Source organism: Rhinatrema bivittatum, chromosome 1 (assembly GCF_901001135.1).
Source record: "Rhinatrema bivittatum chromosome 1, aRhiBiv1.1, whole genome shotgun sequence".
Taxonomy (NCBI): Eukaryota; Metazoa; Chordata; class Amphibia; order Gymnophiona; family Rhinatrematidae; genus Rhinatrema; species Rhinatrema bivittatum.
The window spans coordinates 301,319,637-301,347,172 of NC_042615.1; the positions used below are offsets into that span (position 1 = coordinate 301,319,637).

General features: G+C 42.0%; 1 protein-coding gene across 4 annotated transcripts in view; it reads right to left on the reverse strand.

Annotated features, from left to right (window-relative positions):
• Positions 1 to 1,425: 1,425 nt before the first annotated feature.
• TET2 (tet methylcytosine dioxygenase 2) overlaps positions 1,426 to 27,536 on the reverse strand; it is a 206,544-nt gene continuing 180,433 nt past the window's right edge. For all 4 annotated transcript variants that reach the window (XM_029596968.1, XM_029596953.1, XM_029596956.1 and 1 more), the window contains 3 exons: positions 15,445 to 15,582; positions 8,179 to 8,533; positions 1,426 to 5,280 (listed from right to left, as the gene is read on the reverse strand). In XM_029596968.1, the coding sequence (XP_029452828.1) occupies positions 3,842 to 5,280; positions 8,179 to 8,533; positions 15,445 to 15,582 (1,932 nt within the window). In that variant the 3' untranslated portion in view covers positions 1,426 to 3,841. The remainder of the gene's footprint in view (positions 5,281 to 8,178; positions 8,534 to 15,444; positions 15,583 to 27,536) is intronic.

A 27,536-nucleotide genomic window follows, 5' to 3' on the forward strand; every position in this document is an offset into this window, starting at 1 on the left:
TGTTAGCGGTTGTCTGCTACTAATGGGTGGAAGGTCTGGGTGAACTGAGTAAAGAACTAGGAGGATCTTGATGACCTGAACGGTTTCTGGTATTGGCAAGCTGGTGATTTCAATTATAGGTGCATGTTTAAAAATATACCTACTTCCATGTCGAAATCAAGGTTTTACACAAGCAAGTTATATATTTTTCACACGTAAAATAAATGGGTATATTTATAAAATAGATAGGAAAAGAACATGCTTTCTGTGCATTGCAGGTATTCACACATAACCAAACATATGCACATATATTGGGCACTAGACATATGCTATTTTATAATCTGCATGTATCTGATATGCGTGGGTTATAAAATATTGTAGTATATCTCCTCATGGCCATATACACATGTACATAGGGCCACGTGGAGTTGGCTATTCAAAAATGCCTATAACCTAACTTAAAATCATCAGAATATAGAGAGCTACAAAAACAAGAAGGATGAAATACTAATTGAAACATGAGGAATACATTTAGGGCTGGATTTTAAAAAGGTTACGCGCGCCGGCGTTGCGCATAAAGCCCAGGGAGCATGTAAGCCCCAGGGCTTGCAAAAATGGGCGGAGAGGGGGCGGGGCATGGCCAGAGGTTCCAGACACAGCGGCCATTTGCCGCTGTGCTTGGGATTGCACGCCGGCAGTTGGCTGGCGCGCGCAACTTCAGTCCCAGGGCTGAATTAAGTTTAGCAACAAAAAAAACAAACTCAAAAAAGGTAGGGGGAAAGGGCGGGGAAGATAGGGGAAGGGAAGGTGGGGTGGGGGGGGGGGGTAGGGAACGGGGGAAGGCAGTGCGGCTCGGAGCGGGCTCGGCGCGCGCAAGGTGCACAATTGTGCATCCCCTTGCGCGTGCTGACCCTGGATTATATGACATGTGCGTGCCTGCGCGTGCATGTTATAAAATCGGGCATACATGTGTGCATGCCGGGTAGCGTGCGCACATGTATGCCCGCGTACAACCTTTTAAAATCTACCCCTTAATGAAGGATTGTAAGAATCAGTACTAAATGTGAAATTTGTTATATTATTATTTTATTTTCTGTACTTCTCGCCTTTGTCCTAGATATTTAGTCAAATATATTGGAACATTTCATTTAATAGATGCTAATGCCTGTTTATGAATACTATCTCTGTAAACCCATAATTATTTGTTGATTTATAGCTATGAATGTTACTTTTGTAAACCATTGTGATCATTACATGGGGCAATGGTATATAAAATTTCAATATTCAATAAAAATATCCTCCCTATAAATTGGAGCAGTGACTCCTGTGAATTATAAATCTCTGATCTTTGCAATTTGTCTCTTTTCTCCTCCACTCTTTACACATACTGCATGATAATTTTAGTACTATAAATATTTGACAAAACAAGCACAGCAAAAAAGAAAGGCCTCCTCTGGATATAAGCCATTTGCAATTCTGGATGGACACTTTTTTTTTTTTTTTTAGAATCAAACTAATCCTTTATTGCACAGAATGCATCTGGTAATGGAGATTTGGGAGTTCCTATGTATGTTTAGGGAAACCCTATCACAACTTGTACCTTTTATTATAGTATTTTAAAAAACAGATTTACCATATATATCATTTAAAAATAATTAGCAAACTGCTACTTGACACACTCCTGCCTAACCATTTTCCCTTTAATCAGCTCAGTGCATTCATCATTTTTTTTTGTTTGTCTGAAACTGTTAGAGCATTCTAAACTTTATACAGCTTTATTACAATAAAAAGAACAAACAAATTTACAAAATTAGTTTTGCTTACATATATCAGTATACATACAAGTGATATTTGAATAGGGATTTGAACAAAAAAAATTCAGTTCCCCTTAAAAGCAAAACAGTATTATATCCTACAATACCTTTACATAAGCACAGGCAGGCATATTGGCAAAACGAAAACATGAACTAAAAATATCCCTGATTTTTCAGAATAAAAGGTTGAAGTTCAAGTTACACTTGTCTAGGATATCAAGAACTGAGAAAAAAGATATCTTTTTGTATTGTTTGTTGTTGCTTTACATTTTTTTCTTTTTTTCCTTTTTAGGCTTTTGGAACACAATGATATAAAGTTCACTCCTAGTTCAATATCCTATTGCCAAACTAGTGCTGAGGTATATGACAAGTAGGAACATCACTCAAGCCTGCGACATACCATTAGCTCACATCACAATATCTTGGTAGCAGGCTGAGTAGCACCATCATGACATGAAATCAGCTCCAAACGAACAATAGGCTCTTTTGTTGTTGGTTTTTTTTCTTTTTTTTTTTTTTTACAGTACTAAAATACGAAAGCATTATGTTAAAAAGTTTTGTTTACAGTTTAATTTACTGTACATCATTTCTCTTAATTGTAATTTTTTTTTTAAGATTTATAAATCATTGGTTCAAAACCAACACAGCAAGCCAGCTGCCTGTTTATATATATCTTTTTTTTTTCTATTGTAACGGAATCACACAGAACTAACCCTGCTTTATTCAGTTTGTGTGGGCACCAGTCTGCTCCACTCTCCTGGCAAAGAGGATCTGCACATCCAGCAATGTCAAACGCCACTATGTACAGAGATGTTATTATGACCACCAAAGTAGTCTGCCGCTTTTGTGGATTTTGAGGACTATGCCATTCCATAAAAGAGCATGGGTCTACACTATTAGGCGGTGTACGATCCATGACATGTAGTTAATATAAAGTCCTGATTTTTAAATAGTAGATACTTGAGGACTGGACTTGTCATAGTTAACTGTTTAAAACTGTTTTACAGTATAGAAGTGTGAGATGAGCACCAGAAATCATATTTTATGTACTGAGGGGTATTTCTTTACATCCACTAAGACCCATTTTTGACTTATAGCTGATTGCATTGAAAATGTACACCGTATGTAGCCCATTGGCAGGTGTATGTTTAAAACTAAAGTCCTATAATCAGCATTTTTATATTGAAAGTAAACTTGTTTCAATGTTTCAGCACCTTAGCACTTTTGCAAAAGTATATGTTGTGTAAAACAGGACTTAGCTGGATGAGCAAAATACCTAGAGATAGTTGCATGTTTATACAGCTTAAAAAAAAAAGTAAAATTGTTTAAATACCCAACTTAAGAGAGGCGGTCCCCTTCTATTTAAGAGCATCATAAATGCACAACCATTAATATTTTAAATGTTACCAAGGCATTCTTAGTTTAAATCTACAATAAAGACACAATTCATATCAATAGCACCATATTTCTTTTAGAATATCCAAATAAATTCAGTGTTTCACTGTCTACCATATATGTTCTAGGTGTATCTATTTTATTAAATAAATAAAAAAAATTGATACAAAGATTATAAACTGCATGTTTAAAAGCCAGTTCCAGTATTTTTCAGTACATCAGAACTTCAGCACCAGATGTTATTTTTCATATTTCTAATATTGTAACTCTACATTACTCTTTTCTTTTGCTTCATGGCTATGCAAACTTGGTATCATTAAAAGTGGTCACAGATGTGCCGATTTAAAATAACATTTCTTTTGCATTATTTCTTCCAATAACAGAAACAGTATTTAGAATGTATTTTTTTTTAAATACTTTTGCATAGGATGCTTTGGTCTTGTGTTCCCTGTATGCCTTCTGTGACCACTTCAAAGTCAATGGAAAAAATGTTTGATGGTAAGGTTCACTTCTTTTTCTTGGCTGGTGTGCTAAGGTTTTTCCACTGAATCTTTTGATGAAAAAATACTGTTCTCTTTTTCACCCTTCCTGAAAACCAAACTATCCTACATATAAGGGTTGCTTTCACTGAGGCAACCACCATAGCTGTGAAGTTAAATATACCTGTTGTAAGGCCCTGTAACCCGTGTAAAGGCATATGGAGATGTCGTAACGGTGGAGTCGGTAATTACTGACATTGTCCTTTCTGTGAGAGACTTGATGAAACGCAGGTAGGTAGGTTCAGAGGGCTCATGTGGTTCAACAGGCTCCCGCTTTGCTTTTTTGTGGTAGGACTTTGGAGGCACATAGTCAGAACCATACTTTTCACACTCCTCCTCCTTTTCTCTGGCCTTCTCAGCCATTTTTGCCTCCCAGAGAGCCAGGCCATGTTTTGGTTCGTTCATACTTTTGTGCTGGTAGAACACAAGCGAAATCCTGGTTGGATGATTCCTGTTGGGATTTTTTACCGGGGTTGTTGCGTGGAGCTCACGTTTTGCGCATTCAATAAGTATTGACCCATGAGATGGAGCTACCGCCACTCCACCAATGTCTGAATCCAGAAAGTTGTGCTCACTGTCTGACCAGACATCTTCAGGCTCTTCTGCTGCAGGCATTGGGACCTGGACTGGTGTCTGAGGCAGCATTTCAGGAATGTTAGCACCATGTGTTATATTTAATTCTCCCTGGGAAGGAATAGTCCGATCGTAGTTGAGAGATGGAAGCATTTTAGAAATTCCATTAGTTATATGTGAATTCATTTCATTATCTTTATTGTGGAGATGCAGTGAATTAGTAGGGTTGCAAAGCAGGCTTGCAGCTGTATGGCTATCATGGGCTAGATATGGGGGTGGATAAGGAAAATAGTCACCATTTTTGTTTATGGATGTATAATCCAAACTTGGATTATTCAATGTAGATTTTAATCTAGAGGCCATCTCCATCAAATGGGAATCTGCTTGGTAAATAGGACAAGGGTCAAAAGATGCAACACTTTGTACATTTGGTCTAATGCTGCAGCCACTAAAAGCATCTATCTGCATGTTTTGGTTTCCATAATTCCAGTACTTGGAGCCATAGCACTGGTTATTCCCATATCTTTGCTGGTACAGAGTTTGGATTGGTGGCAAACTCAGTTTACTGAGTGGTTCCTGGCTCTGATACCTGTACAAATCCAAGTGCTGGGGGTGTGAAGAGAAGGAGCTTAAGTAAGAAGGGCAGTTGTCCATGGGTATATTTCCATTACATTGGTAACCAGGGCATTGACTGTTTTGATTTAATGAACTAGCACAAGGATTCATGGAACTGGAAGTATTCAAGTAAGTGCCTACAAGGGTTGAAGGAGTGCCGAAAAGGTTCATGGGATTTGATGCTCCATATGGATCAGTAGATTGTGAAGAGCTTTGATAAGGATTGGATGGATTAGGAAGTCTTGTATAAAGATTTGCAGCACCCGAACCCGGAAAAGAATTGCTGGAACTTGAGTGAGAATTGTTAGACACACTGTGTTGCTGCTGCTGCTGTTGTATGGTTGGTCCTGAAAACTGTAAGAAATCTGTAAATAATTAAAGAAAATCGAAACGAAAAATTTTAATTTTTTCAAAGATATTCATCAAACCACATCAAGTGACAATGCAATTTGGATAATGGTTCTGAGAACAGATATTGTGATCCAGTAAAAATAGCTCTTCCACTGCCACATTATTTTCATCAAAAACTTTGGACAAAAACTCACACAAGGTGCAATCAAGAGAAGAGAATACAGTGGAAGACGCTTTGGTGTAACTCTCATGCATGCCTTATAAATGCAAAATCTGGCACTTAATAAGGAAAGAAAGTGACAAAAAGAAACCTCTGTGCCCTCAAGGAGATCAAGAATTATAGCTATGCCACTCATCTTTCACATGGGTCTTAGAAATGGCTGTAAATGTGCAACTATAAAATAGGAACATAAGTTTAGCACCCTCTTCTCTGACTTCTGTATTTCTGATTTCAAAATACATTACTTTGACTACATATGCAACTATTTCAATGGACTAAACCTACTCCTTAGTGGATATTGATCCAACATACAAAGTCATAACCCACTTTGGTACAATTGGCAGTCTCTGTACCGGAATGACCTTAAACTGTAACAACTTGGACAGTGCAGGTTACGATGATGATATATTGACAGAGATTATGTATTAAAAATAATTATCTTCAGCCTTCATTCAATAAAATTGCTCAAGACGGATTACAGCGACTCACATACACAGTGAAATCAGATTAACAACATTTAAAAACAATCCATAAATAATTATTAATAAATAATAGAGTATAAAAACAAAACATACATTCTTAAAATAGTGGCATATGCTAAACAAGTAAAAAAGCTTGGAGTTGTGTGAGGAACTCTGCACAGCAACTGCCTTAAGCATGTTGAGCTTTAATCAGCATCATTAGTCTTTTGTTTTCATGAATATGAAATACTCCCAAACTAAAAAAAAAAAAAAAAGAAAGAAATCTCTGCTCACAGAGTTGGTATCTAAGTTCTAAACTTTTAAACTTTGAGCAGTTAAAAAATAGCAAAACATTTGTTTACTTTGTAAATTCAATTACATTTGAAGTACTCAGGGTTACGCAGGGAGTGGCAGAGAGAGATTAGAACTGGGAATATCCTGTTTACAGCCTTGTGCACCAATCTACAGCACACACCCTGGCACTACCTCTTTTTAGGGGTGGGGATTTTTTATTAATTAATTTATGTTTTAAATGAATAAGCTACACATACCATGAAAGCTAAATGTGGCTTTCAAAGTAGTTATAATTCGTGATATATATTTTTTTTAGTTATTGTACATTTTACATTGTTATTTAATTGGTAATTGTATTTAAAACTTTATACGTTGGCATATTCCCCAATGAAAGTGAAAATGGGGCTAGATTATTTAGTGGGGAGTGTTTTATACTGTAAGTATATATATATATTGCCTTTTTTTTTTACTTTTGTTGTCAACTGCTGTAGGGTCATATTTTCATGGTCCAGAACGTGGAAAATATGATAAATGCAAACTTACCCAGAATTCCACCCTGTGTATTTCTAACACAAAAAATGTCTATAAATCAATCTTTCATGCACTCAAAATGATCATTAAAGGACCATCATTTATGGGGCTACAACATCACTTGGCTCTTGAAGTAACCATAGCGTTGCTATGCCCACTGATATATAATCCATGGTCCAGTGTCCTTATTTTTATATTTATGTTTTTGAGTTATGCATTTAAAATTGTGAAAAACATTCTTTACTTATCTTGGTAATATTCCAATGTTTAATGTCGTTCCAGTGCTGCCAACACTATCGTACACTGATCTGACAACGCTGTACTTTCAAATTATATTATAGCTGCATTCTCGCTGACCTTCATTTACAAGTGAATTTTCAAAGGCCTAAGTGCATAAAAACTGGTGTTTACGCACTTGGCCAGGCCTTGTGCATGCAGCGCGCATTTTACTACAGGCCCGGCCACGCCTGTAAACCGCATTACACGCAGAAGTGCCGGCCGAGGGAAAAGGGGTGGCCCGAGAGGGTGTGGTCTGGGCAGGGAGCGGTGAGGCAAGGGCAGGCTGGGACAGTGCCATTAGCCGCTGTCCGGGGAAGTGTGTGCTGGGAGATTACTTCTGCTCCAAAGGAGCAGTGAGTAATCAAACAAAAAGTAGTTAGGAAGGGATTAGGGTCGGGGAGTAGAGGGGAAAGGTTAGGAAGGTTAGGTAGGGGGTATAGGGAAGTTCCCTCCCAGTCTGCTCCCTAATTGGAGTAGACTGGGAGAGAACTGGGGAAGCCCTACTTCCATTGCCGCTCGTGGGCTTTTAAAATCGCCCCTCCCTCCGCGCTCGTGGAGGAGGCCATCTGTCCACACATGTGCAGCGGATGTTAAAATCTGCCGTGCACATGCGCACGTATATCGTATTTTATAACATGGGCGTGCTGAGGAAAGTGTTATAAAATAGCCGCGTCCATGTGCACGCGCTGGGAACCGCACGCATATAGACGCGTGCGCACGGGTCTTAAAATCGACCCCAAAACATATTGCAACTGTTATTGCTGTTTCTTGTCCATCATCATGAGGCACGAAAACACCCTACACATTCTGGGTTTCGAAAGACACGCTTCCTTCTTCAGGTTAAGGGGATTGATTTATAGACATTTTTTGTGTTAGAAATACACAGGGTAGAATTCTGAGTAAGTCTGCATGTTATGTTACTCTGCACTCAATGCAGCCCCTCTTCTGATATAATGATGCCCTCGGGGACGTCTATTATGCCTGATAATGAAATTCTAGCTAAATTTATCTTTTTTTTTTTCCTTTAAACAATGTTTTGCAATACTTCCTGTCCTTAAGTACTCGTCTTCCAGTATGAGTGCCGATGAGGTTGGAGACCATCTTCAGAGTCTTTCCCAGATGCTTACCTGCCAACTGCATAGCATGTACTGCGGTCTCGGTGGTGGCAGGCTTCTGACGGGTTGACTTGTCCTTTTCACCTTTGCTGGAACCATTTTCCAGAGCTGAAAGCTTCTCTGCTGCTGCTTTCTTGGCTTCCAGTTTCTTTTGCCGGCACGTTTTGACGGGCTCGGGCAGTATCCTAACCTTCCGACGAAAGGAACTCAGAACTTGGATGTTGCCATTCATCATCTTCTCCTTTTGCCTTTCCGCACTTCCAAATTCATCCACAGTGGAGATTTTGTACAAGGGTAGCACATGTAGCTGTTCATCTTCTGGTACTTTGCCAATATCACGATTGTCTTCTCTGGTTAGTGTGCACACCTTTCAGGGAATAGAAAAATCTGAACATTAAACTATTTAACTATAAATAGATTAGAGAAATCTTTCTGTTTTGTTTTTGGTTCATTTATTTTGTTTCCTGTTGACTACATGGACTGTGATGATGCAGTGATAAGCAATGGCCTGCTGATCTCCTTAAACTGCTTGAAGCAACACAGTGCATAAATAATGACCCTATTTGTGCAACAAACTTGTTACAATATTGTGGCATCCTGCTTTGCTAAACAAATAGCACTCGTGTTTTTAAAAAACAATTGAAAGCATTGCTTTTTTCTCAAGCTGTAGAAAGTAAAGCTTCCCTTTTTGTAGCAGGATGGCCGTTTTGTGCTCAGATTTTCACTTATGATACTTTGTGGGTTGGGGTTGTAACTGTGCTAATCCCAAAGTTATGTCCTTGGCTATAATGAAGGTGGTTTGTGATTCTCTGGCTTACTGGAGATTGTGCTGCCGTTCATTTTTTGAAATTACGTATGTAATTGTGTTACCCACTATGGATTGTAGATTGTGTGGGCTATAAATCCTTTTAAAATAAACAAATAAGAGCACAACTTGATTGTTTATCAACATTGGCAGGAGTTCAAAGTTAATTTAACAATTCTTGAGCATCTGGTGGACCATCTTAAACAGCACAAGGACTTAGGGTCAGTGCATCAAAGGTCTCTGACAATGCACTCCTTTCTCTAGCCCAGAGCCATCATACTCTTATGATAATGTACCGTCATCATTTTTGCTGGAAATGATGAAACTGGGCTACACAAAATGAAGATGGGTGCATCTTGGGCAGTCCTTATATAAGTGAATGTGAGCCTAGAACATGATTGTGGATCAGAATGGTGCCGTGACAACGGCATCAGACAAAACAACTGAGGTGAGCTAGATTGTAAGTCTGGCACATAACAAGGGATTTCACTAACAGTATAAAAATGTCCCCAGTTGGTTTTGATTTTAAAAATATCACAAACAACTTTTCTGTTGTCTATAGTGGAAGCAGTCACCTTTAAGGCTGCATCATGAGGCCATGGCTGATCGCCATATAAAGAATAGTTTTCTCATTTCCAATGCAGTTAAAATTCCACAAGTCAATATTTTCCTTTATTATAGACATTTTTTTCTGAAAACTCCTATGTTTGAATAGATCTGAGACCGATTTATGAAATATGAACATATAAGAAATGGGAGGTGAGCATCCCTAAAGTGAAAAAAACAGCCTATCTATGACAAGTGCTAGCTAGAGATGCATTAGAGATACCTCTCGTTAAACTTATTGACACTGAAGAGAGAAAAAGTGGCTATCTTGTGATTGTTGTTCTGGCCCACAGATTCACCCGTCCTGAATATAGCAATCGCTTTTATACAACTAGGTGGGAAATGAGGTAAGGAAGGTTGTGCCTCAACAGTTTGGGATAAGATGGAATAAAGCATTGTTTATGAGTGCACAAGTTAGCCCTGCGGCAAAAATTGCTCAGAATCAGTATCATCCTATAACTTTGCCCCACTGTTCTCTGTGCAAACAGAAAACACAATGAGAACTTTGGGATTTCAGAATGCCTTGCCTACTCTGAGTAACTGGATAGCAGAGATAGTTTAGGATATTTCTTACCTGGTCATTTCAGTAGCTACCTACCCAGGCAAGCTATGACAAGGGAACAAGAATATATAGGGTAGATTTTCAAAACTTACGAGCACGTGTCCATGTGCACGTGCTACCCGGTGCGCATACACGGATGCACGGTTTTATAACATGCGTGCGCTGGTGCTCACATGTTATAAAATGCCAGGTCAGCGCGCACAAGGGGGGGGAGTAGAGTTTAGAAAATACGCGCAGTAACACATCGGTGCCTTCCCCAGTTCCCTCCCAGTCCGCTCCAATTAAGGAGCAGACTGGGCGAGAATTTCCCAAACCCCTAGCCTAACCCCCCTTCCCCTTCCCCTATCCTGCCCTCCTCCTATCCCTATCCTAACTACCCCAGTTTTCTTTGTTGTACCTTTTGCTCCTGCCAAGGAGCAGGGGCAAGTTGCCTGTGCCAGTCGCCTTTAGCCCCGCCCCACCCCCTGGACTTACATGCATCCCCGGGTTTAAGTGCGTGGCCAGGCCGTTTGAAAATTGGCCCGGTGTGCGTAAGGCCCGGCCACGCACGTAAACCCCGGGATTTACACGCACCAGGGTTTGAAAATCTGCCCCTATGACTACTAATAGGAGCTTACGTTCGGTTCAAGGCAATTTGTTGCAGATTCCTACAAACAAAAAGATAAGCACTGCTACATGTCAGGATAGAGGCTTTCTGTAAGGGGCCCCGAGATTTGGAATGCTGTCCCTCTAAACATCAGGATGGAATCAAATTATTTGATTTTTAGATAAAGGGGTGAAAGCTTGGTTGTTCCCAGGGGTTGAAGAGGTGTGAGACTGAGATGAGTTGGGCAAAAATCTGATTTTTTAGGAAAAGGATTAAAGCCCGCTTATTTTCAGGGATGGAGGAGGTGGGAATGGGGGCGAGCTGATTGTTCTTTCATTTTATTGATACTGTATTTTAATGCTGTTTTTATAATTTTATTATTTTTGATGATTGTATCCCAATTGTGTTGTGTACCATTCTGATCAGCATGCTAAAAGTGTATGGTGTATAAAAGCTGGCAATAAATATATAAACCCGATGCCTGTAAACTTTAATTTTTCTTCATGATCTGAAATCCAACTTTGCCAAAGAATGACACAATGCATCCAAGAAAAAATGCATGATGAAATATCAGAGCATATTCTCTGTGCACATACATCTGCATGTATACAGTAGAGCACTTTTTATGTGGAATGGTTGGGTCCAAGGCCATTCCAGATAATGGATATTTCCAAATAATGGGAGTTCCCCCATATATTATAAAAGAAACATTAAAGCAATGGCTGTTCAAAGAAAAACATGTTTATTGAGTAGAAAATAATAAGAAATATTGCCTAAAAAGTGGGAAGCTTTGCCTACTTCTGCACATAAGATTTTGTGCAAGGCAGAAAGGACAGAGGTGCTGGGCTGGGATGTCTACATGGCGCACAGATTTTTGGTAATAGAAGTTTTTCCAAATAAAGGAGGTTGTTTTCTAAGGACTTATCGCGTGCGTTAGGCCCTTATCGCACGGAAAAAGGGCATTTTCATGGCGGTAGCATTAAAATTAGGGGGAGGGGAGGAGTCGGGCGGAGTTAGGGAGGAGTCAGCGGTGGCATCGCTGCTGGTGATAATGTTTCGAACATTTTCGCCGGCAGTAGCATGGGGAATAGCAGCACCTTTTACGGTGACACTATGTCTGCGATAGCCTGCAGCCGGCTGTACTGCGGCAGGCAAAATTGCACCACCGTGGTGCAAGGTGCTCTATTTCTGATGCTACTTATTGCACTGTGAAAAAGCAGGGATCTTGCAATTATCCAGCAATCATTACTGAAGTCAGTATTCAGACTAGATATAGATGTTTTCAGTACATCAGAATTCTCTTACTCATACACTGTATCTTGCAAAACCTGGCTCTAACAATCTACGGTCACCATATGATAGCAATTTGCTATATCAAATATCTATTTATAAATAGACCTATCCTGAAATCTTTAATAGTGGAGCAGTTACTACGAGGGTAACCCATAGCAGAAATCTCTACAAACAGAATTCTGCTACAGTGGTACTCTTTTTATGGGGACAATCTGAAAAAAATTCTATCAAAAGATAACGAGTGAAAGAGAAATGGTGATGGTGTAAGTAGTGTCATGACTTACATAAAAACATATATTGAAATGTTAACCCATCCATGGCGCTGCATGGATAGGACATTTGTTTTTTAAAGGTGTGGTTTCCAAACTATATCCACGGAGATACAAAAAAAAGAGGGGCTTACTCATTTCAGTGCCAGGATTATAATAAAGTAGATGAAACGACAGAATCGTGTGTTAGGAGCGTGGACCTTTGAGTCGGCTGAGACGGATGGTGATGCACTGTGGGAACCCACAGTGAACGTTGCAGCCGGGAGGCGGCACTGAAGAGATGGCCCTGGAAGACTTCACCCTTGGAAGCCCGTGGTGCCACCCGGGAGGACCACGGGCTTCCAAGCACCTGAACCGCTGGGACTTAGGCGAGATCCTCTGCGACCGAGAACCAGAAGAGATAGGCCAGGGAAGCAGCCGGCACCAGGAGGTTAATGAAGACCTCACCCTTGGAAGCCCGCGGTCCCCCCAGGAGGAGCCTGTGAGGACCCGAGCCGCTGGGACTTAGGCGAGGCCCCCTGGTGGGCAAAGAACCGGATACCTGTGGATGAAGAGAAGCCAGAAGCTGGAGTCCAGCCAGGAACAGAAGCTGAAGCCAGAAGTCAGTGGATGAGCCAAGGTCGGAAGCCAGGAGTCAGAAGCCGAAGACAAAGCCAAGGACGGAAGCAGAATCAGAAATCCAGGGACGGAAGCCGGAGTTAAAAACCAGAAGTCAAAAGCCGAAGACAAGATCAGGGATCCAAAGCAGCAACTAGCAACTCTAAACAGAGTGAACCTCGTTGCAAGGCATTGGACAGGCCTAGCTTCAGGGTTTAAATACCCCTGCAGTGCCTGACGTCATCAGAGGGCTGTCCTGATTTCTCTCGTGCTGGCCCCTTTAAATCTGGAGCCCCCACTCGCGCACACCTTGGGGGTGGGACCAGACGTGTCGGGCTGGCGGCGTCTCCCTCGAGGAGGGAGACGCCGTGCCAGGGCTAGGATCAGGCCTTGCCGACTGAGGAGGAGGCTCAGCGGCCCGGGCCGGCCTTAAGGTGAGTGGGAGGACCCGGGCTCGGCCCGAGACCGTAACATCGCGTGGCACATTATAGACTAAACAATTTATTAAAGCATGAGCTTTCAAGGACAGAGTCCACTTCATCCGATCTATATAGTATAAGAGATGGTACAATATATACAGAACAGATAGAAGGCATTGAATTAGGCAGACAAGATATGGAGAGAGTTTTAATAGCATTATAGTATAGCTTCCTGACAACTGAGGTAAAGTGTGAAAAGACAGAATGATCTGGTAACAGTTATGCTCATAGATAGTTGTAGTGAGTCATGAAGCCGTTGTCTCTTTTTAGACCTAGGGTGATGGTGTTAAGTTTTTTAATGAGTTCCAATTCAGCAGTTTCATGCTGAAGTGCTCTTTTGAATTTTCTCTGTAGGCGTATGGCAACCTTAAGGTCAAAGAGAGAATGTCCGGGAAGGTTGAAATGTTCTCCTACCGCTTTCTGAATGACAACGGCTTCATGACTCACTACAACTATCTATGAACTTAACTGTTATCAGATCATTCTGTCTTTTCACACTTACCTCAGTTGTCAGTAGGCTATACTATAATGCTATTAACACTCTCTCTACACCATGTTCTGCCTAATTAAATAACTTCTATCTATTCTCTCTATATTTTACCTATCCCTTGCACATCACTTCATGCATCTGATGAAGTGGACTCTGTCCTCGAAAGCTCATGCTTTAATAAATTGGTTAGTCTATAAGTGCCACTCGATTCCTGTCATTTTTGCTACACCAAACTAACACGGCTGTCCCTCTGAATAAAATAGATGGATTTGATTTCAATTTGTGGGTAATTTGGCAGCGTTCTGCATAAGTTAGCTGGCAAATACATGCAAAAGGTACAGCAGCTTTCAAAGGGAAAGTCCCTGCCCCCTTTTCCTTTGAAGATTATCCCATCAAAGCTACCGACACACAATTACATCCGCTAAAACATCTGCACAAATTTATCAAGTAATGTTACCTGTGTTCTTTTGAATATCCAAAAGTATGCGCATAAATGCAAACCCCTTCCCAGCTCTGCTCCCGGGAATGCTGCTCAGTTCAGGTAAATTTACGCGCATACATGACTTATTTATGTAAGTTTACCTGCATATTGCAAAGACAATTTTGTAAAACCATTTCTAAAGGTAACAAACTATTTTACCCATTGAAATGCCCTTGAAAAATAGCTTCTATGAAGCAAAAAGCTGACAGGGTTTTACCTGCAGAAATGAACTCTTTTGTTTTTGCTCATCCTGTATGCAAGTAGAAGTACGCATGTTGTTCAACAATGCATAGCAGGTACTATGGCCTGGAACTGCCTCCCAGCGATAGTACAAATAGAAGGATGTTTTAAAAGCTTGGCAAAGAACTTGAAGCCTTTCTAAGGCTGAATTCTATGGTGACAAAACTCTATGGTGTACCAGGCTGTTTTTATTTGTTCGTCTAGTATGCTTATTTTATTGTTTTGATGCATTTATTATGATTATTTTTGTAAGCTGCATTGAATTTGTACTATATTGTGGCATATAAATGATTTTAAATAAATAAATGTGCATATTTTTGTCCATATACTGTGGATGTGTTCCTGGGTTATGAGGTAGAAGAGTGAAGGGCAGAGAATGGAAAAATGCATGTAATTTTAATTATATAATTATATAGAGAAATTAGGTGCAAATCTCTGCAGGCAGTTTTCCATTAGGCAATATCAAAGCAAAGTTACTGGCATAGTTTTGATTTGATTATTGGTGCAAACCTCGTGGGCACTTTTGATTATTGCCCCTTATTTAATAAAAATATTAATCTGCTCTGATCTGTAAGTTTAACTATTCTTTAACAATGTATTTTAAAATAATCTTTAAATCACATCCAGCTGTTTTTATAGTAATTGTGGTACCAAAAGGAGTGCACCAGATTCTCTTTGCTTTTGACCATATGATGACATTTGTGAAAATAACCCATTGTGCTTACATTTCGGATCTTAACTTGGTTGTATCACAGAGATGGGCTGTTTGTTGATAAATGATTTCCTTCATCCAACAAGAAGCCTCAATGGTCAGGTGTCTTTTATCGATAGGTGTCCCTAAATACTATATGTAGATTATGTTGTACTCACCAGTGTGCTCCCATTTTGCATGTTGTGCAAATCTCTGTGGGAATGAGCACAAAAATCCAGGCAAGCAGTGACCCCTGAGAATGGACGACCCTCTTTTAAACCTAGACGGCAGTCGGGAGCTCGGTGTTCATGTTCGATCTGGAACAAAAAATAGACACATTCTACTAATAGCTTTATATGTATACTTCATCAACAGAATTACAATCATCTGGGTGAAAAAGTCATCAGGATAAGTATAAGCTCTCAGGTAAATAAAACATCTGGAATGCTATATTTATTTATTTATTTATTTAACAGTTTTTTATACCGACCTTCATAGTAGATAACTATATCGGATCGGTTTACATTTTAACAAAGGGTAAACTGAGGTAACAATTCTTGGTAAATAATAGATAACAAAGGAAAAGGAATAAGTCAAAGTTACAATCAACAGGGAATGGAAAACTTGGAGGCTTAAAGACAAGCTGGAAGGAAGATAGAGGCAGGTAGAATAAATATAACATGATACGAATAATTTAACGGGTTAGAGCATATGCTTTAACCTGGAAATGCTAGTGTCCATTGTTCAGGAGGAAGTGTGTCCGAGTCCTTGTAAGAAGTGAGGCTCAAACTAGTGAATATCTGGTGGATCTGGCACACAGTGGGCCGAATTTTTAAAGGGTTACACGCATAAGGTACGCGCGTAACCCTTCTAAAACGGCCCTGCGCGTGCCGAGCCTATATTGCATAGGTTTCTGGCGCGCGCAAAGCCCAGGGACGTGCGTAAGTCCTGGGGCTTTGTTGGGGTGGGCGTGTCGGGGGGGGCGTGACGCGGTCGGCGCGTCATCGGGGGGGCATGTTGGGGGCGTGACGCGGTCGGCATGTCATCCGGGGGCGGTGCTGCGGGTGTGGTTTCAGCCCGGGGGCGTTCTGGGGGCGTGGCCGCGGCCTCCGGACCAGCCCCTGGACAGGAACATGGTGCGCGGCAGCCGGCCAGGCATAACTTCTGCGACAAAGGTGGGGGGGTTAGAAAGGGCCGGGGGGGCTGGGTTAGGTAGGGGAAGGGAGGGGAAGGTGGGGGAGGTGGAGGGAACGGGCAGCACGCGCAGGGCTCGGCGCACGCAAGTTGCACAAATGTGCACCCCCTTGCGCGCACCAACCCAGGATTTTATAAGATACGCGCGGCTACGCGTGTATCTTATAAAATCCAGCGTACTTTTGTTCGTGCCTGGTGCGCGAACAAAAGTACGCGCGCGCTGTTTCTTAAAATGTACCCCAGTATGAGAAATAAAGTAGTCGAAACTAGAGGCAGTCATGGGGAAAACAGACTTGGATGTAGTGGCTTTCATAAAGATATGGTACCACAACTGGGATATAGTTATTATTGGTTACAATCTGTTCAGGAAGGATGAGGTAGAAAGAAAGGGAGGAGGAGTAGCATTATATATAAAAACTAATATTAAATCAACAGAACTGCAGGGATTATGAAGTAAGGAGAAAGCACTGTAGGCTAAACTGGAAAAAGGGAATGAAATATCTATATATATTGATTGATGTGATCTATAGGCCATCTTTGCAGTCAGAAAAATGAATAGAGATTTAGAGGAAGGTAATCATAAAATTGATATGAAAGCAGAGGTGCTACTGTTAGGTGATTTCAATCTGCAAGATGTTGATTGGGACATCCCAGCTGTAGTGTCTTCTAGAAGCGATGGTGACGGATCTCACATGTCACCTAGATAGGATTTTAGACAGTGCTGGGGAGGAGCCAGGTATTGTAGTAAATGTAGGCAACCAACGACATAGGGAAATGTGGGAGGGAGGTTCTGGAGGCCAAATTTAGGCTCTTATGTAGAAAAATGAAATCCAGAACCTCCAGGGTAGCATTCTCTGAAATGCTCCCTGTTCTACATGCAGGTCCACAGAGGCAGGCAAAGCACTGGAGACTCAATGCGTGGATGAGATGATGGTGCAAGGAAGAGGAATTCAGTTTGGTAAGGAACTGGGTAAGCTTTTGGGGAAGGGGGAATATTTTCCAAGGGTGGAACCAGGCTGTTGGCATTAACCATTAAAAAGGAGATAGAGCAGCTTTTAAACTATAACAAAGGAGAAAGCCAACAGTTGCTCAGCAGCGCATGGTTCGTAGGTAGGTATCTTCAAAGGATACTAATGAAGCAGTAGAGTTAGGGCATCCCATCAGAGAGGTTCCAATAAAAGCAAAAGTTGTATATATGCCTATACATAAAGAATCACTTGAACTAAAAGATTCCAAATTATCCCTGTCAATTGAAAAGCAGGCTTTGAAATGTCTGTATGCCAATCTCAGAAGACTAAAAAGTTAGATGGGAGAGTTAGAGTATATAGCTGTTGTTGATGAGATAGACTTAATTGGCATCTCAGAGATATGGTAGAAGGAGGATAACCATAACCAATGGGATAGTGTTATATCGGGGTACAAATTATATCGCAATGATAGGGAGGAGCAACTTGATAGTGGTGGTAGGGGGTGGTGCATTATGTCCGGGATGGCATAGAGTCCAACAGGATAAAGATCCTGCAAGAGACTAAATGCACAATAGAATCTTTATAGATAGAAATCTTATATGTGTTGGGGAAGAGTATAGCGATAGTTGTATACAACCATCCACCTGCCCAAAATGATAAGATGGATGATGAAATGTTAAGAGAAATTAGCAAAGCTAACCAAATCAGGACATGCTAGACAGATAAAGTTCCTGGATGGAAAAATGACAGCTTTATGGAGCAATTAGTTTAGGAACTGACAAGGAAGGGAACTATTTTAGATCTATTTTTTTTTTTTTTTTTTTATATTTGCTATTTTCACAAAACAAATGCCACCACTTGTTACATGATTCAGATATATGTAAAACATTTCTACATACTGAGTCATTCACATTACATATTACATCTGATAATAAAAAGAGGAAACATTTCAGAAGGATAATTGAAATAGAGTGGTTCTTATGGAAATAGAATAGTAGGATAAACACCTGCTTTCTGTAACAACTGAATTTTGAGAATACTACTAGCATATGCTATTTACATCAAATTCCAACACAGCAAATTATTGGGTGTGGGAATCGAGGAAGACACGCAATTGAGATAGTTCAAAAAATACATATTTTTGATTCTGATGAGCAATCTCGCATTTACAAGGAAATTTTAATAACATTTTCCCTCCTATAGCTTCTACTTCAGTTCTCATATTAATAAATTTCCTTCTTTCTTGAGTTACCCTAGAGAAATCGGGATAAATCCACATTTTTTCACCATGGAACAAAGACAATCAATTTCTCATATATATAGTCTCATATATATAGTCTTTTTTCACCATGGAACAAAGACAATCAATTTCTCATATATATAGTCTCTCTGTCTGAAGCAAAGGAAAAAGAGACATGTGAGATAGCTCTATTCGTTATCACTGTATCTATACAGCCCCTAGAACATCCAGAGAGAATAAAAATGGACATAGAACAACATCTACCCGATAACAGAATCACACCAACGAACACAAGCTCCACACTCACCATCCAAGTATGCACAGGAAAGGATAAGTATGCAAACAACACTAAAAAAAACAAAACACAAATCCCAGCACAGCAATAATCATAAGATTATCACAACTACCAATAACCTAATCCCAGTAAAACGAAACAACAATACCAAATTAAATAGCATACTAATGATCTCTTTTCTTCTAGTAAACGCACAATCAGTGACAAAAAAATTTCCCATCATCACAGACCTGCTATACGACACATAACCTAATTTTATAGCAATAACAGAATCATGGCTAAAAAAATCAGATGTAGTCTTAAAGAATCAGATACCAAACAAAAACTACGAGGTCTTCTCCATCCCAAGAATAAATAAAAGAGGTGGTGGACTATTACTAATTATTGAAAAAACATTTAAAACTAAATCACTCCCAATCAAAACTCCAACAAATCATGAAATTGCCCTCTTTGATACTAACCAATTTCAAATCTGTCTAGTATACTGCCCACCCAGTCTCCTCGAGCTAAATATCTCCCCACTAATAGAATTTTTCACAACTAATCTAAACCCCTCCAAACCCACCATAATTTTAGGAGACTTTAATTTACACATGGACGCTTGCCCCCTATCGAATACCTGCCAAACACTGATTGACATAATCACTGCATTAGGGTTTAAACTGATCACTGATAAACCAACACACAAATCTGGACACTCACTAGACCTAACTTTCATTAACAGTACCCTCCTTGAAAACATAAAAACCGAATACACACAAATCCCATGGTCAGACCACTTCCTCATTAACTCTCAGATCAAGCATAGAGGACAAATAGTAAAGCAAAACACTGAACCAACCAAATTCTTGTATCGCCCCCCTTTCAACCAAACATTCTTAAAGACAAACTAACGGAAAAATTAACACACATCAATTACGAAAATAGTCACAACGCCACTACGGACTGGTTAAGCAGCACCACTTCATTAGCTAACTAACTAAATCCTCTAAAAACGGCTCGCTTTAAAGAACAAAAGCCAAATAATCCGTGGTATAGGGATCAAATCAAAGAAGTTAAACGGATACTTAGAAAAAAGGAAAAAGAATGGAAAAATAACAAAACAACTGAGAATTTAACAAAATCAGAAAACAACTAGCATACTACAAAAAAACTATTTTAGATACCAAAAAGAAATACTATAGCACAAAAATAGAAAAATTCACAAATAACCCCAGAACCCTATTTAACATAGTAAAGAATAGAGATGTGAATCATGTGCCCGATCGTCTTAATGATCGGGTTCGGCTGGAGAAAAACAAATCTGATCGCTGGAGATGTGAATCAGAATCAGTTCTGATTCACATCGTTAATTTTTTTTTTAGTGCGGCCCGACCCTTTAAAATTGACCCCTTAACCTTCCCCCAGCCCCCCGAACCCCCCCGCCCCCCAAAACTTTTTATGAGTATCTGGTGGTCCAGTGGGGGCGCGGGGACCGATCTCCCGCTCTCGGGCCATCGGTGCCATTTTGGCTGCCACTCAAAAATGGCGCCAATGGCCCGATTAAAAAAAAACCCACCCGACCCTTTAAAGATGACCCCTTAGCTTCTCCCACCCTCCCGATCCCCCCAAAACATTTTTAAATTACCTGGTGCTCTAGTGGTGGTCCCGGGAGCGATCTCTCATTCTCGGGCCGTCGGCTGCCAATCATAAAGATGGCGCCGATGGCCCTTTGCCCTTACCATGTGACAGGGTATCCATGCCATTGGCCGGCCCCTGTCACATGGTAGGAGCACTGGCTGGCCGCCGCCATCTTTAAAGATGCCACTCTCCTCAGAGTGAACTCCATGTCATCTCCCACTCAACCAGTTTTTAATCCAGTAAAACACTTTTGGGCCCATACCAATGGTTCTCAGTTTATTTATAAATTGCCTAAGTGGAACTGTGTTAAAGGGCTTACTGAAATCCAAGTACACTACATACAGTACTCTTCCCGATACAATTCTCTGGTCACCCAGTTACATTGATCAGATTTCTCTGACAAGATATACCTCTGGTAAAAACATACTGCCTCAGATCTTATAATCCATTGGATTCCAGAAACTGCACTATCCTCTATTTTAGCAGCGGTTCCATTAATTTACTCTCCACCAAGGTCAGACTAACTGACCTGTAGTTCCCAGCCTCCTCCTTACTTGGACTTTTGAGAAGAGGAATTACATTTGCCTGTCTCCAGAACTACTCCTGACTCTAAAGAAACATTGAAAAGGTCAGCCAGCTGAGCTGTTAGAATTTGTGTTAAGTTCCTTTAAAAACCTAGGATGTATCCAGTCTCATTGCTTTATCTACTTTTAGGTTAGCTAGCTCCTCTTGAACACAGTCTTCTGATAATCAGTTGAGGTTTAACTTACTTTCAATCTTGTTTGTTTTCTGTGGTCCTAATTCTGACCCTTCTTCAATAAACACCAAATAGAAATATTTAAGTAATTCTTTATTTTCCTCAATAGCCTCTACATATTCCTCCCCTTCACCTTTGAGTCACATAATGCTACTTTTGCACTTCCTTCTACCACTAATGTTGCGCTGGAGATGGACCCTTGCCCTGGTGCAGGATTTGTACGGCCCTCTGGTCAGACCCAGAGAGCGCCTGCCACCAGGAGGCGGAACACACAAGGAGACAGAAGCTAGCTGGAACTTCACCAATAACTGTCCAGGGTTCCACAGGTTGAGCTCTTGGATACCCAGACCACCTGGACTTAGGTGGGCCTCCGGTGGTCTCCCGGAGAGGTAGCGGAGAGGCATGCCCACCACGAGCAAGGGTGTGTGGCTGATGCAGAGTGGATGAGCTAGACCAGAACCAAAAGCTCTGGAGACCTCAAGGAGGCGATAGTTCAGGGAGGTCTTCCGGGAGAGACAGGCAGCGCCCGTAGGTCTAGCCAAGTGGAAGCCATGGTTGGTATCCAAGCAGGTTGGCCCAATGGTCACAGGAGGCTAGAAGAGAGTGTCCGAGTGAAACTCAAGGGTCAGAGCCAGAGTATCAGTCCAAGAGAGGTCAGCCAAAGCAGGGGTCAATACCAGAATCAGTCCGGGCATAGACAAGGCAAGCGAGGGTCGGTTCCAGTTGGCAGACAAGAGAATGGTCAGGCAGGCAGTGGTCAGTTCCAGGCGGCAGGCAAGAAAATGGTCAGGCAAGCAGTGGTCGGTTCCAGGCGGCAGGCAAGAGAATGGTCAGGCAGGCAGAGGTTAGTACCAAAGGTCAGTCCAGAGAGGTATTACCTGGGAAGGATACAGGAACACGGAGAAGCTGGGACAGGAGATGCTGGAACAGGAGATGCTTGGAACATGAAGGCAAACTCAATACACCAACGATGTCGACCCGATTGCCAAGGCGAGGTCCTGGGGACAGGGCCTAGCCTTAAGTAGGGAGACTAGGTGACGTCATTGGGAGGCGCCCCCGCGGGTTTTCCCACCTTGGGTCTTTTAAAGGGCTGCACGTCAGCTGTGCGCGAGCCTAGGGGCGTGGCCAAGGATGCAGATGATGCAGAGCCCTGACGGGAGCTCCGTCATGAGGCCTGTAAGGTGGATGGTGAGCAGAGAGCCAAAAACGTCATGAGCTGGCTGCAGCTGCGAGGGAGGGGTGCCCGGAGCTGGTCAAAGGAAGCGCGAGGTGAGCAGGCCCGACCGCGGTGCCAACGCGGCTGGGACGCGCAACAACTAACATGTCTAAAAATATGTTTTGTCCCATTATACAGTATTTGTTATTTTTAGTTCCATTTGCATCTTCGCTCTCCTGATTACTTTCCCAGTTTCTCCTAGTTTTTCTATATATTGTCTCCTGTCTTCCTCTTATAGTGATCGCTTTTATTTCATGAAAGTTCTTTAGTTATTTTTCTTCATCTTTTCAGTTACTTCTTTAGAAAATCATAGCAGCCTCTTTTCTCTTACCTAATTTTATTTCCCTAACATAAAATTTAGTTGCCCTTACAATGTCTCCTTTTAGTTCTGCCCACTGTTCTACTTTCCTTAGATTTTTCCATTCAGCTAATGACTTCTCTCCCATTTTTCAAATTTAATTTTCCTGAAGTCTAGAACCCTCACTTTTTAATGAATCATCATCGCCTGTGCTCTAATACTGAACCACACCATGTGGTAATCATTGGATCTCAGATGATCATCCACTACATGAGAAACACTGTCCCCATTGGTAAACATCAGGTCCAGTATTGCTCCTCCTCATGTGGGTTCTATTATCAGTTTGTAACCTATGGGTTGATAATCCCATTAAGGTCCCAGGACCCACACTTCAGACACATTATCTTAAAGTTTAAATCTTCCCAAGATATAGTATTAACTGAGGGTCCTTGATTCCATGAGTGGGGGGTCAGAGAATAATGTTCACTCACATCCCACTGTAAAGTTCTTGTATACAGCACCAATGATCTCTTAAGTGTAAACATCGGCAATAATCTTACTGAAAGCTGATACGGCTTCCAGCATAATTTTTACAGTTTGATGTTACATTCTCAGTTCTTAATAGATTTGTGACTTTAGCTTCTTTTAAAGCATTTTGGGTAATAAAACCACTTCCAATTGTATTTGTCTATTCTTTCCTTCTTTATGGTTTTAGGGTTATTGATAATTTTCTCTTCTATTATGGTTGTCTCTAATCCATTTTAATGCTACTTCAATCATTAAGTCCAGTTCTCCTAATTCTCCTGTAATTCTTCATTCTGTAACTCTCCTAACTGTCCTGTAATTCTGAAAGGCACCTGTTTATGCCTCTTCTCCTTGAAAATGAGCTCCAAAGTGAATTACAAAAACTTTTTCTTCCCTATTTCAGTCCTACCTGTAGATGACTCTCGTGTCATCTCTCCATTTTGGATACTAATGATCCATTGGTCCTTTCTCAGTGGTAGGTACCCCTCCTCTGGATATTAAACAAAAAGCTGAGCTCCTGAGTAATAGCACATTCAGTAAAAGCAAAAAGGAAAACCTTCACACATTGGGGAACCAAAAATATGAGAACAGGAGGGTAGAAATCTCCCACCTCAAGAGAAAAGAAGGGTTTCCAAAACATGGTCGTTAAGTGAGTACAAGCTCTCTGTCTCCTCTCTGAACCCAGCTCTCAGTCTTAGAGACCCCAGAGGCCTTTCTTCTTAAAAAAATAAACAAAATCAGGGAACAGCCATTGACATGATGATATCGTCACAGGCCCAGCGTGACCAGATGTGCAAACCATGCAATTGCACGGAGCTGTAAACCCGGGGAGGCGGCGGGCTGGCCAGTTGGCAGGTCGGTGGCAGCGGAGGATGGAAAGAATGCCGCTGCCGGAAGAGGGTATGAGCATGCTCTCTCCTTCTTCGGCTCATGCCCTCTTCCGGCGGCCAAAGAAACAGAGGGCCACCCGCACCGCCACAGGGGAGAGGCAGCATGGCAGAGGGAGGGCACAGCAGCGTGGGGGTGGCAGCAGGGACTCTATGCACTGGACAGCTTCTTCGGGGCCAAAACCTTCCCATTTCAGAAGGTATTCAAAAGTATTGCCTCTTTTACGAACATCCAAAATCTCTTCGACTTTGAATTCTAAGTCATCTTCTGCATTGATGACAGGTGGGTCATGAGATTTGGAAGAGAATTCGCTGAGAATGAGCGGTTTCAGAAGTGAAACATGGAAAGCATTATGGATGTGGAGACCAGGTGGTAGCTTCAGATGGTAGGTGACTTTGCCAATACGTTGAAGGACTGGAATGGTCCCACGTGGCAGGAGCAAACCGAGAGGAGGGTATTTTCAGTCTGAGGTGCTTAGTGGACAACCAGACCTTGTCTTCTGGCTTGAAGACTGGAGCTTGCGAATGGTGCGCCTTGTAGTACATCTTAGCACGGTCACTCGCTTTGATTAGCATGTCCTTTGTCTGAACCCACAGTTTATGGATATCATCAGCAGTGGATTGTGCTGCTGGGGACATCACTGAGAGCTTCAGTGGAAGTGGCGGTGTTGGGGAACGTCCATAAACCACTTCAAATGGTGACAGTCCAGTAGATGTTGCTGGATGAGAGTTGATGGCGAATTCAGCCCATGGAAGCAATTCGGCCCAGTTATTCTGTTGGGACGCAACATAGGCTCGAATAAACTGCTTCATCGTATGATTCATTCGTTCCATCTGGCCATTCGACTGCGGATGGTAGGCTGAAGTGTAATCCAGAGTAATGTCGAATAACTTGCACAAGGCCTTCCAGAACCGTGTCGTGAATTGGGACCCACGGTCGGATACCATGTGTGAAGGTAGGCCGTGGAGGCGCAATATGTGCGTTATGAAGAGCTTTGCAAGCTCCAAGGCTGAGGGTATGCCAGGGAGCGCCACGAAGTGTGCCATCTTGCTAAATCGATCCACAGTCACCCAGATGGTGTTCATTCCTCCAGAAGTAGGTAAATCGACTAGGGCCAATCTGGAACTGGCAAAGGTTGCATCGGACCCCATGGTTGTCCAGAAGCAGGTTTGTTCTTAGCACATTTGGTGCAGGATGCCACATAGAAATAGGTATCCTTTTGATAGTAGACCACCAATACAGCTCCTGTATCTTGAGCAGGGTACGGCGTTGACCAGGATGGCCAGCCAGCTTGGAATTGTGTGCCCAAAAGAGCACTTTATTCCTGAGTTTCTTTGGAACGATAGTTTTTCCAGTGGGCACAGACTGTGTGGATGCCAAGAGGATTTTCTTCGGGTCAATTATGTGCTGTGACTCATCAGGCACATCCTTTGAATGGAAAGAGTGTGAAAGAGCGTCTGCTCTGGTGTTTCGATCTCCAGGGCGAAACTTGAGCACAAAATCGAAACGATTAAAGAATAATGACCATATGGCCTGTCTGTAATTCAGACGTTGTGCGTGGTGGAAATACTGTAGGTTTTTATGATCCATGAATACGATTATTTGATGTTGAGCATCTTTGAGCCAAGGTCGCCATTCCTCGAATGCAAGCTTTATTGCCAAGAGCTCTTTATCGCCGATCCCATAGTTTTTCTCGACTGGAGAGAATCTTCGTGAGAAGAATGAACAGGGCCGTAAGGCTTTTGAGTCTCCAGGTTGGCTCAACTCAACCCACATCTGAAGCATCAACTTCTACTATGAAGGGCTTGTTGGGGTCTGGATGCCACAAGCACGGTTCTGTGGAGAAGGCAGTATTTAATTTCTCGAATGCGGAAATGGCCTCCGCTGACCAGTTTGAAGCATTGGCACCCTTGCGAGTCATTGCAGTCAAGGGTACGGTTAAAAAAGAATAATTCTTTATAAAGCTTCGATAGTAATTGGTGAACCCCAGGAATCTCCTTAAAGCCTTCAGGCTGGTAGGTTGAGACCAATTCTTGATACTTTCAAGTTTGTGAGGGTCCATTTGGAAGCCTTCCTTTGATACTATGTAGCCTAGAAAAGGCACAGAGTCTTTGTGAAATTCACACTAAGAGAGTTTGGCGTACAGCCGGTGTTCACAGAGACGGTGGAATACTTGCTTAATGTCTTCAATGTGGGTGTCCAAATCCTGGGAGAAGATGAGTATATTGTCCAGGTAGACCACCACGTTCTTGTACAGCAGATCCCGCAAGATGTCGTTCATCATATTTTGGAAAATGGCGGGTGCATTGCACAACCCGAACAACATTACAAGATACTCGAAGTGGCCGTCTCGCGTATTGAAGGCTGTTTTCCATTCATCGCCACTCCGAATGCGAAGGAGGTTGTAGGCCCCCTTCAGGTCAAACTTTAAGAATATCTTGGCCCCTTGCAGCCTGTCAAACAGCTCCGGGATTAACGGCAAGGGGTAACGGTCTTTGATCGTAATTTCATTTAGACATCGGTAATCGATACATGGACGTAGGGTACCGTCCTTCTTCCCCACAAAGAAAAAGCCTGCACTGGCCGGTGACTTTGATGGTCGGATAAAGCCCTTCTGGAGATTTTCTTCAATGTATTCTGAAATTGCTTTATTCTCAATAGCTGAGAGAGGGTACACCCTACCCTTCGGTGACTCAATGTTGGGCTTCAGTCTTATGGCATAGCCATTGGGCCTATGAGGAGGAAGAATATCAGCTGCTTCTTTGGAGAATACATCCCCGAAGGATGTGTATTGGGGCGGCAGCCCTGGCATCACTGGAGTCGTAGGCATGCACATGATAGGCGAGATCTCCTGAAGACACTTCCCATGACATTCTGGGCCCCAGCGGGAGAGATCCAAGGATGCCCAGTCAAACTGGAGTTGGTGCACTTGTAACCAGGGTAACCCCAGGATGATAGGGTGCATGGCCTTTTCCAGTACAAAGAAGGAGAGCGATTCCGTATGGAGAGCTCTGGTGCGGAGAGTAACTGGTACGATTTGGCAAGTCATGTCACCTGGTAAGGGCTCTCCATGAATGGAGGATAACAGTAGTGGATCTTTCAACTTGATGAGGCGAATCCTCAAGTATTCCACTAGACGTATGAGAATGAAGTTGCCTCCTGCCCCTGAGTCCACTAGGGCAGGAGTCTGAACCATGACCGGTCCAAAGGTCAAGGAGACTGGGAGAGAGAGCGGAGGAGAGGGCGCAGAATGGCCTAAGAACAGTCCTC